The 12,152-nt window shown below is 36.3% G+C and overlaps 1 protein-coding gene across 11 annotated transcripts in view; it reads left to right on the forward strand.

The window, feature by feature from the left end:
• NR2C1 (nuclear receptor subfamily 2 group C member 1) overlaps positions 1 to 12,152 on the forward strand; it is a 53,356-nt gene that overhangs the window by 34,070 nt on the left and 7,134 nt on the right. For all 11 annotated transcript variants that reach the window (XM_063396316.1, XM_063396304.1, XM_063396312.1 and 8 more), the window contains 4 exons: positions 2,049 to 2,211; positions 3,687 to 3,808; positions 6,833 to 6,972; positions 8,719 to 8,856. In XM_063396316.1, the coding sequence (XP_063252386.1) occupies positions 2,049 to 2,211; positions 3,687 to 3,808; positions 6,833 to 6,972; positions 8,719 to 8,856 (563 nt within the window). The remainder of the gene's footprint in view (positions 1 to 2,048; positions 2,212 to 3,686; positions 3,809 to 6,832; positions 6,973 to 8,718; positions 8,857 to 12,152) is intronic.

Here is a 12,152-nt window from a genome sequence, read left to right on the forward strand (position 1 = left end):
TTCATCCATCCATGCTTTTCATGTAATTTCTTATATTCATTGCTTGCAGTAGTTACGATTTCACATTTGCTGACACAGAGTACAACTTCTGCTGCAAGGCCCCACTACTTTTATATTATAACTTTACATGCCTTGTCCTCTAATGCTTCATGATGTTCTTTCTTTACAGTTTATCTGCAGTCCTATATATCTGTTGATGACTGAGCCTGACAAAAAGAGAACCAAGATTGTTTGTAGCAAAGGATATCAATACCATGTATTTAATATTGATTATGCCTTGTTTTCTCATTTTGTGTTCTAGATAGCTCCCAGGCAGGCTTTGTTCCAGATTCTCTTTTCCGTGGTGCTTTATCTTACAGACATTGCTCGTGTTGGGGCTTTGTATAGGAAAGGTCTCACATTCCTGAGCCGTGAAGAAGCAAAGCTGCTACTGACTTCTGCTGCTTTACTACTGGCAGTTTATGAGGGAGGAGAGTTTAGGAGGTAGAAGATTCCTCTGAAAGCAACATTGAAGAATCAGAGTTGTCAAGAAAGTGTCATGGGCAGACATGGCTAACCAGTGTACATGCCCACACTATTTAAAAAGGGCTCCTCAGCCTGTGCCATAATAAATACAGGATAGTGACAGATGCATATAATATTTAGCTTTTGGAGAATGGGGAAGTCCTGTTTCCCTCCTAAATTTCTGTCCCTGCCACATGAAGAGCCCTGCAGAGATGGTGTTAAGACATCCCTAAAAAGCAGCTGTTGCTGAGCTGCTGTGTTTGCCTGTTCTGCTTAGACTGTAAAGAGTGAATTGTGGAAGACCTCAGATCTTCTAGCAGGAGTCCATAGTATAGTTTCTAGAGCTGAGCTATGAATGCCTTCCCTTTGTGCCACCTTTGCACATACCGGAGACAGAAGATGGCCCAGGTATGTCTGTATAGTCACCCACATATGCCTCAGTTACCCTCATGTGTAACATCAAGGTACTCAGGCTAGTGAGGACCAAAAAGTAGTTCGTTTACCATCCCACACCTTGAGGCAGTGTCAGCAGCTCTTTCACTGTAATATTTCATTTGGTAGTGCATAGTTATGTGCAACAGCTCATTTTTTTTAGTGTATTAGTGAATTCATGTAGCTAGGCAGCGTGGGGGTAGAGAAGGTGGCCAAGTTCTACCCTAGATTTTGGCATTAAATCAATGATTTTAGACTCTGTGGTAATAAACATGTCTATAAATTGAGAGTGAGCTCTTCATACAAGCTGATAATTGGCTTTTGTAAGGTTTTCAGGCTTCAGTGCATAAGTTTTTCATGCAACACTGTATGTGTTGCTGTTCCCAGGATATGTCATCTGTCTGTAGGCAGTGATCAAATCTGTGTATTTTTGACTGAAGGTGTGTCCATTGTGGTTCTCAGGTGTATTTATGAATAGAAGAACAACTCATGTTATCAAGCAGCAAAATATTGAGTAATATATCTGTGCTTGTCGTGACATCTACCCTCTAGCATTTGAGCTTGTGAAAGCCAAGAGTCCTTGCCACACAGCAGAGGGTACTGAGGATTGTATTGAAAGCGTGGGAGTGCTTTCTCTTACATATTTTGAAGCAGTCTTTTCAAATTAAGTTGAAAAATCTAACTACAATTGATTACTTAACAAAAAACAATCTTACTCTGTGCTTGATAGCAGTAAAAGGCTGTAAAATTTATACGTGCACTAAGTGACTGTAACAGCAGTCTGGTGATCATGTCCTCAAAACACTTATGCCAGCGCTCTCAGTGAACATCATGGAGGAGATCTTGAAAAGCAAACTGTGACTTAGCAGCACAACCAATATGTCAAAACTGTGAATTTGTTGGCAACTAGTGTAAACAGGATCTGCTGCTAATTTTTGTTTCAGAGTTCGGTGGAATGTCAGGAAAAGCGTGCTACTGATTTTTATTTTTCAAATCACTCTTTGAAACAGACTTCTGCCAACAGGTTTCAGACCTGTGCAGGTTCCTCTTAAATGGTCATTGAAATGGTCTCCAAAATGAAATTTTCTTTTTGCTTTTCTGTAATCTTACAGGGCATTTGATACTCTTGCAAAAGCATTAAATCCAGGAGAGAGCACAGCGTGCCAGAACTCTGAAAGTATTGAGGGCAATGCACAGCTGCTTGGTGGAGAAACAAGCATGAACATTGTTGAAATAGAGGGGCCACTGCTCAGCGATGCTCATGTAGCATTCAGGGTACTGAATACTTTCTTACTGTTGACTGTTTACAGCTGTTTTGACATAGTGATGTGCAATAAAGATCTAAATTTTATTTTTAATTTCTTAGAGATGTATTTGTTCAGGTATTGGCATTCATTTCCAATTAATGAACTGCTTTTGTTCACTGATTAATTCTTTGTTTGGCAGAAACTACTGCGCTCTGAAGTGGTTTAGCTGCACTGGTTATTTTATAATATCTTACCTTAAGAGTACTGGTAATGCATACAAAAGGATTCATATAGACAAAGTATTTGCATGAAGCAGAGTCAGCATTTCATTGCGTGAAGCAGTCAGCATCCACATTGTCACTTGTTAACTGGTGGATCTGATACAATCTGCAGCTGGATTTTGAGACTTCTAAGTGTATTTTATGCTGCTTCATAAATATATTTTGAGAAAATAGGAATTTCTATCAATTTCTATCATATTCAGTTTCTTGTTTGTGGAGATACCCTATTTTAGCATGGTAGTAGTGGACTCAAATACAGTTTCTGTGTTAGTTAGCCATATATTTTTTGGATTTAGTTCTCGTTTTACAAGCTTGCAGAAATTCCTTGTATATTTTTTTTCATCATCTTATTTTTCATGGACAAATTAAAAAGCATGGTCATCTGAAAACTTGGTAAAAGGCATTTGGTTAAACTTTACCCCTCTTATCAGCATCTATTTTGATCATTTAAATGACCATCTCTAATGCAAATGTCAGTTTGGTTTTTTTTTTAATGCATTAGCCAGAACATTATATTAGAAAGTATTAATTTCTGAAGAGAGAATTACAAGTTCTAAGCTATTTTGAGTCAAATCTCTTTCTTCACATATGCAGGTAACATCACTAACTTTACTTACTAACATTGCAGAGGGTCCTTTCTGATGTATGTGTTATATATTTTGGACTTGGGAGCAGCTGTGTATTAGGTATTTTACTCAAACACCAAAAGATTTCTCATGTATTTATTTGTAAAATATTAAGTAAAAGTAAAAAAACCAGATGTTTTGCGAAATAGAATTCACACACACACACACACACACACATACACTCTCTTTTACTCCCTCTCTCTAGGAGTTGTAACTCCTCTAATGTGAGCAACTCATTCCTGTTACAATAATTCTTCTCTTATTCTTCAAGAATGTCTCAGAGGTTGAGTTTTGAGATTTTTCCATCTCTAGTTGTCCCAGACATGAATCATTATCTAGAAATGAAACTTTTTGTCTTTTTTGTTGCTTTGTAGTTATATAACATACAGTGTGTAAAGGTGTGGCTAATAATGCAAAAGGCAGTCATTCAGTTTTGTGTCAGGATTATACCTTTTTTATTTTAAGAACAATTTTATTTATTCATTTAAAAGACACTCAAAAGATTGATTTCTTCCTAAACATATCATGAAGAAAGTAAAATAACTGTCTTACACTTCCTTCTTTTTTCTTTTTTGCTTCCTACTTCTTTTTTGCAGCTCACCATGCCTTCTCCTATGCCTGACTATCTTAACGTTCACTATATCTGCGAGTCTGCCTCCAGGTTGCTTTTCTTGTCCATGCACTGGGCACGTTCCATTCCATCTTTCCAAGTTCTGGGGTAAGTGTTCAGTTACTCTGTTCACTTATATTGTGGGTCTGTGCTTTTGAATTTTTGGTTTTTGCTGTCTTCTTCAGAGACTTCTAAAAATAAAACCCTACTACTTAAAACTTAAAAATCTCAACTGTAAGGTAAATTTTCTGAATCAAAACAACTCCCAATTTGAGTCCAAATTCAGGACTTTGGTTGGGTGTTGTAAGAAAAAGAAGTAGTTTAAAACAATCAAATTCCCACATACTGCTGCTTCATAAATATATTTTGAGAAAATAGGAATTTCTATCAGCTTTTTAATTGCTACAACTTTATGCTACATCTTGATGCTTATCAGGCAATCAGCAAAACGAAACTCCTGCTCTGAATCCCCAAAATCTTTATCTTCACAAGGTGAATTACTAGTAATAATTTTGCCTTTAATAACGTACATGAAGAAAATGGTTAGCTAGATTCAGCAAACACTCAGAATGAAGTTGTCTAATTTCAGATTTGCCAATAATAAATGGCTTCTGTAACCAAAAGGTAATTCTAACTGTTCTTTTTACAGTTTGTATAACATCCTGCTTCTCCATCAGAATTCAGTGTAGGACTTAAAATTCTTAAGTTCAGGTTTGTAGTCCATTGCTGATCATCATGAAAAACGTGTCCAAACTGCATGGGAAAAACTGATTTATGTTATATTCAGAAATAATTTTATGAAGATACATCAAACAAATAATGATACTGTATCAGCTCTGACGCAAATGGTGAATAAATCATGTTAGTTTGTTCTCATCTGTAGTGTTTCTGTTCATTCAATATTAAAATAGCCTGTGACTGTGGCAGCAAAGAGAATTCCTTTTGAAAATGAGGGATTGTCCCCTTTTCCAGGAAAGCTGTCAAAAGCAGGATGATCTGTGATTACCATTTGTGTTTACTCAGATCCTTCAGCCAAAGATTCCACAGTTTTTAAAGAAAGATCTTGTATTGTGTGTAAATAAGACTATGTTTTGGGGAAGGAGAAAAGAATATTGTATAAAGTTAAAGAATAGTAAGGGTAAAAAATAGGTAAATATGATGTTTTATTTTGGTAGAAATTATTGACCTGCAGAATAACAAAATGAAATAAACAAATAAGCATAGCAAATAAACATAGTACATTATGTCATTTCTAAGTATTAAAAAGGTTTTTCTTACCGAGAGACACTGCAAATTTGTACAAATTGCTATTGTAACAACAAATGGGAATTGCTTTTAAAAATAAAATGGTAGTACAGGAGGTCTCTCTCTCCAAAAAGATTTAACAAGAAAAATCTGCACATGCTCTTTTTATCTGTTATTTCACAATATATTTTTTCCAAAAATATGGATGAGTAAGCTGTCATAATAGTGTTAATATTCACCTGTAATAGCATTTATAGACACAGTCAAGATCATGGGCAACAATATATAAATAACATAAATTCACAGTGTTCCTCTGAAGCACTTAAGATGCAAACTATTTTCAAGTGGAGATTTATCTGAAATTAAAGCAGCCCTTATAGTTGGAACACATTATATCCTATAATTTTGACTTTCAGAAGGGTGACTCATTTCACTTTTAAACTGAAGAGAAATTCATGGAGCATGATGGTAATGGTTTTGTAGGGAAGATGGATAATTGTACCCAGGTTGTTTCCTCCACGGGCTGGACACTCTCCTTCAGTCACAGCAGCATAGCTGCCTTTCACCTGATGATGTAGCTAAAGATGCCAGATACTCATGGGTTCATCCTCCTGCATGGGTGTCTTTGTTCACAAGAGATTCCTGCTGAAACCTTCACCCAGCTGGTTACAGCCTCTTAGTTTTGTGAGGCTGCTTAAGCAAATTTAAGAACTGGTTCTGGTGTAATTTTGATTAGCCATAAAGATGCTGTAGATGATACATTTATCTACTCACAAGTATCAGAGGAGTAGCCAGTACACCCAATGTTCAGGGGTGCTCAGCATAGTCCCTTTGATTATGGTAAAGGAGATGAACAGGATGCATGTACAGTATCATGTCTACCATAAAAAGAACTTGATAATAATGAAAAATACTGCTCTCAGTTAGCTCTCTGTAATCCAGTTAAAGACAAGTCTCTGTTCACCTGTCATCTGGCATCTTAGTATTGCACTAAATCATCAGAACTGTTCTTAAAGATTGCATCAACATTCTTACAAAAATCCATTCCACTGTATTTTTGTAGTTGAAATCCTAGCTTTAATATACTTTTCTTCTTTGATAGCTCTTGTACTTCTTTTAAATTTCCATTATTTATGTTCACTGGCTAAAACTCTGAAATGTGGTACCTGAATTTCACTCCTCTCTGGTGGGATTTGCTTTCCAAGGTACTGAGCTCTTGTTAAACTCTGTGAGTTAGAGATGCTTGGCATTACTGAAATTTAAGTTACTAATACAGAAGTGGCTGAATTGATATATTTAATTTTAAGCTACAGCAAAGAAATCCTTGTGACTAGTATATATAATTTGAAGTCCATATCTCAAACCTTATTCCAGACTTGAAAGGGATGCAGAAGGTAGCAGTCAGGAAGCTCAGAAGCTTGATCACACATGTTCCATTTCATCTGTATCTTTAATTTAAAAATTATACCAACCTGTCAGTTTTCAAGTTTAAAAAAAAAAAAAAAAAAAGGCCCCCTGAGTCTGTTCTATGTCCACAATACAGGAAGAGTGCAATCTTTTTCTGTCCATGCACATAAATGTTGTCCCAGATCTTAAGAACACTAGCATGATGGAGTACACTGTGACAGTTGCGATTTACTGTAACTTCAGCTTGCCTTCGTAGTAGAAGTCTATCTCCTTTTAGGTCATTTAAACAAAAATTTATTGCTTTACAAAAATCACTTTAAACTGGGTACTTTAATTCTAGCATGCAAAGAAAAATGATGCAAAACTTCATTTTGGTGTTGGTTGTAATGATTGATTAATGTTTTATGAAGTGTTCTTCAAATTAAAAAAAAAAGTGAATGCAAATAGCTGGTTTTATTAAATTATTGTGCTTTTTAATAGACAGGATAACAGCATATCATTAGTAAAAGCCTGCTGGAATGAACTTTTTACGCTTGGTCTAGCACAGTGCTCACAAGTTATGAATGTGGCAACGATCTTAGCTGCTTTTGTTAATCACCTTCAAGGCAGTTTACAACAAGGTAAGGTGTATGTCGTGCACATGCCAGACTTGGGAAATTACTTGATGTTTTTTAAGTTTTGAAGTGCACAGAAGCTATTTATACTTCAGTTGTTATTGTAAATTTACTGTTTAAAGAATTTCATATTAGTATTGAAACAAAATTTTACTAGCAATTACAGTCCACAAGATAGAATTTTTTAGCAACTTTGCAAAAGTCAACCATGCTAATATTTACCTCCAAATGAAAAAAAACCCATATTGTTTTTATTTTTGTGTGTTGTAATGTCTAATAGCGTTCTGCTGTCTGTTAATATCATCAGCCCAAATTAGGAATATTTTGGGCAGTATCAACGTTAAGAACACAAGAGTACTGTGAATCTGATTCCTCTGTATGAAGGATACAAAGTAAAGAATGACCCACCTGTCCTTGCTCTTCATAGCTGTGACAGGAGCAGCTGAATGCCCACTTGGTGACACAGTTCCTTTACATAACTTGGCTTGTTGACTTCCGTGTATTAGTTTTAGTCTACATGGAAGTCTTCAACAGATCTCCACTAAGTACACTTTGCTCCTTGTTAATCCTATGTCCTGCATCTTTGGCATATTTTTGATTCAAATGAAAGATGTGTCATTTGGCTTCCTTCATTCTGTTCCTCTGAGCCAGAGGGGTGTCTTTGAGTTTTGTGTGCTCGTGGGTACTCACAAGGTTGTCAGCACTGAAAGCTAATCAGTCAATAAAAGTATAGTCTTCATCTGTTCATAGTCATAACACATTATTCATGAGATAGATGCGCATACAAAAATCAAAGCATTTTCAGATTTAACTAAATTTTTGAGTTGTTTGCTGTTACGGGTATGAAAATTCACTGTTGCTGATGCTATGCAAATGCAGATTGGTAAACTGGAAAAAAACCAGCCTACCAGACTATAGATTTTTCATCTTCTTTTATAATAAGGTAATTAAGGAATTACTTCCAAGGGTTTTTTGTGATCTAAAAACATCCACAAGAACCTCCTATAAGTAATGATCGCTTAAAACAAACTGATCAAATCATGAGATGTACTGGATCAGCTAAAGCTACTAACAAATCTGTGATTATCTCTAGAGCAGATACAAATGGAATCTGGAAATTTTAGTCTATGTAATATTTAAAGCATGTTTACCAGAAAAGGCATTGTAGTAGTTAGTCATGTTTTTATCATTATTACACATACATATTTCTACCATTTAAAGACTCTTGTTTGATGGGTTATGGAGCGAATGGGCTTTTCAGGCTGCTTCACTATTGCTGGCTCCAGGGGAACAGCTCTGCCCCCAGCACATTCCCGTCAGTGCGAGTCAGGGGAGGTGAATGGCACACCTGTCCCAGCAGTGCCGTGGTCTCTGGCTACAATAACCCGTGAAGCTGTGCGCTATCCTACCATGTGGCACCTGAGCCTTAGACACAGAGCACAGGGCAGCAGCAGCAGTGTATGCTTTGCTCATAACTAGTCCCTTCCTTCCTTGATCATTTCAAGCTCTAATCCACGTCTGATTACTGGAAGCATTAGTGGCAGGAAGAGCCCTAATTGGAAGAGGTGGAAAAAAGAGTGTTAGTAATAATAATTGTTGGTGTCAAGATTATTCAGAACTAATAGGAATTTATAGAGAGCATAGATGTCCCATTGTTCAAATCTAATAAGCTAATTATTTTTAAAGGTCTAGTGTGACTACTTTTTGCATATGTGTTAATTGGGATTTTTTTTAATGTGTGTCTTGATTTAGATAAGCTGCCAACAGACAGAGGAAAACTAGTAATGGAGCATGTCTTCAAATTGCAAGAGTTTTGTAACAGCATGGTTAAACTGTGTCTAGATGGATATGAATATGCATATTTGAAAGCAATTGTCCTCTTCAGTCCTGGTATGTAATTATTCCAAATAGAAAATTTTAATTGATGATATTTGTTGCCGTATAACTGTTTCATTATGTGCAGTTACTCATTTGTTGAGGAATCTTGGAAGGTGTGTAAGGACTGTAGGAAGAGGAGGGTTAATCTTGTAATGTAAGCAACTGAATGTTGCTTTGGGGACTTTTTTTGCCCGGGGAGACTCTGATTCTTTTTATTTGTAGATTTTTATTCTTGGCTGTGCCACTTATGCTTTTTGGTTTTTTTGGGTTTGGGCTTTTGGTTGTTTTGGGCTTTTTTCTTTTCATTTATTTATTTATTGCTTTTAATTCTGTGCCTCCTTTTTGGGGTACATTTTCTGAAGACCTGCAGTGTAATTTTCTGAAGTGTTGCTCTTGCACATACAGATGAGATGGATTGAAGTTGGGATTTTAATATATGAAAGACTATCTGGGCATTAGTTCTCACATTCAGAATTACAGAAACATCTCCTCCCTCCACATAGACAATGTATATAGCATTTCTGGTGAATCAACACCACAAACATTCACTTATGTTATTAATTCTGTCTTCTAAAAAGTATTTGCTTCATGTACTCTCAGTAGCATTACTAGACATACATTAGACAGTGAATGTAATACAATTTATTTCCCTTCTGGGTGATTAGTTTACAGTAGGGAGGAAAGAGTCCTCTGGTCTTAGTGGATATTTACTGGGTAATTATGTTGTGTAACCCATATGCCTGGACTGTAGAAAGTTACAAAATCCATTTTCTTTATTTGAAAGTTGTAGAATTAACTTTTCACAAAAGGCTTTCAGGTATTGTATCAGTATCCTGCAGGCCTTAGATTCATCATTCAGAATTGGGATTTAATACAAAGCAAAACCCAAGTCTTTTCATTAGAGAAAAAATGTCCAAGTCTCAAGTACTTCCTCTATCTCCAAGAATTTTTCACTCTCACTTTTAGAAAGTAAGTCTTCAGTTACTCCATTTTGCATTAGAAGGTTTTAAAAGCACCAGCACATTCCTTAATCCTTGTTGCTCTGCCTTTTGTAGATGCTGATGTCATGTGGAAAAGACTGGAGCAGATGTTAAAATGCTTACAGATTCTTAGTAACCCCAGTTCATAGTGTAGGACATGGAGGAGATCTGGGTATTTGGTTCATGTCAGTTCTGTAGACTTAATCGATCCAAGGAGAGCTTTCTATTTGCATTCAGTTGCAGTTCAGCCTTAGACATAAAAATTAGATGAAGTGAGAAAATCTTTTAGAACTTGGATACTTCCAAAATGTAAATTTTAAGCAAGTTTTCTAATATATAGAATTCATATATTGTGAGGTTCTTGCTTTGCAGTTTCCCTCAGATTTGCATGATCTTTTCTATATGTAGTATCTACCAGTAGAAGTGGCAGCATGAGCAGGAATTCATGGTATTCATCTAAGTGCACAAACAAAATCCTGCATATCTTTCATTGCTACATATATATATATATATATTGCAGTAATGGAAGACTTCTGAGATGAAAGACATTCATGCAAATAAAAGGTGGTGTAAGTAGAGTCAAAGCCCTTCGGGAAAGATGATAAATTTTCAGAGGATATTCCTATTGTGATATTTTTCTATTGTGGATCACGAAGGAAAATCAGACCCTGGGTGTTCTATGATAAAACATAATCCTGCTGTCAGTTCTTATGACTAGGAGAGTCTTGCATGGTTTTATGTGTTTACTTGTACAGTTCATTGTATCACTGAAACAGTTTCAGGTTCCTGACAAGCAGGACTCACCATTAAACCCACTAAGTTTAAACACAATATTAAGCATGCTTGAAAATCTTCGCAGTTTTCCTTTTGTGCTGAGGATTGAACAGTTGCAAATACACCGTTATTACAGAAGAGACTTCCTTTAAGTGGATGGTTGGAGGGTGTTTGCTCTTTTAATTTTAATAAATAATACTTGCAGGATATGTAATTCTCATGCAAGTGTTCCTTACCCCAAAATAATCCTTTTCATGGCATTCCTATACCAAGAACTGGTATGGTAACTCCAGGAAAGAAACAAAATTATGGGAGAATGCCTCAAGTCCATTTTTTCAGACTGATGTCCCTAGGATTTATGATACAATCCTCTGGCCTGTGTGGAAAAATCAGTCCTGTTAGACACCAAAAAATACTTCTTGAGAACCTTGCACTTGCAAAGTAGTATTTACCTATTTGTTTAGTCTGAAGTTTGTGTCCTTCCAATTATGTTTGAAAACACAAAAGGTAGAAAGAAAAGAAGAAGAAAAATACCTTGGGAAGACTTTTGTCCAGTCACATGATTGAGAGAAACTTCCTTTAGCTGAAGTTTTAAAATTCACATTACTAATGAGTAGTTGCTTTAATGGTAATGTGTTATCAGGACTCTTGATCCTTGAGCCATATAATAAAGTCTTCATAGACATGAAAGTCATGTTTGGTACCTTGAACAGAAGGCATGTCCTGGCAATGACTCACAGGCCAGAAATGATAACTGCAGGGATTTTACTGCTCTGCTGCAGGATGGGGCTGTAAGAAGCTGTGCTTTAGTAGGCCCTGGTGATTCAGCTGTGCCAAGCCAGCTGTTTGATTGCCACAAGACACCTTGGGCAAAGAGATTAGTGTAAAGGGCGTTTGGAAATGGCTGCAAGTGTACAAGCAGTGGTCTTGAAACTACTGTTTCCAGAAGTTGACTTCTCGCTGTGTTCCTGACATGGCTCTGAAAGCAGCAGCATGAAGTGATGCATTTTGCACATAACTCTAACTCTTCATCTACATAATTTGCTATGCTAGTATGACAGTAAAATTTTTATGTTCAGATAGATGGATAATAGAATTACAGACCATGCAGAGAGCTGAGAATTACTGGATAATAATTTCCAAGAGTGGCTTGGCAGTTAGGTTGATGTCCTTTCATTTTAGCAACACTTACATTTCAAGTAAGTTCAAATTACTGCTAAAAATTATGATTACCACATTTGAAATTTTTGCACCAAGGAGTTGAGAAAGAACAATCTGCTAAATACAAGCCTGTCTAAATTCAGAAAGCATTTGGACAATGCTCTCAGGCACATGGTGTGATTCTTGGGGTGTCCTGTGCAAGTCAGGAGTTGGACTTGATGATATTGATGGGTCTCTTGAACTCATCATATTCTGAGATTCATTGCTGTTTTCTACATGTCTTAGGAAACAGACAGTTCACATCTTTTTATTCTGCTTCTAATACTGATCCTAATTTTATCCTTCACTTTTCACCTAAATTTTATTTGTGCTTCCAGTGTTCCAGAAAATGTC

Source organism: Prinia subflava, chromosome 4, assembly GCF_021018805.1.
Source record: "Prinia subflava isolate CZ2003 ecotype Zambia chromosome 4, Cam_Psub_1.2, whole genome shotgun sequence".
NCBI lineage: Eukaryota > Metazoa > Chordata > Aves > Passeriformes > Cisticolidae > Prinia > Prinia subflava.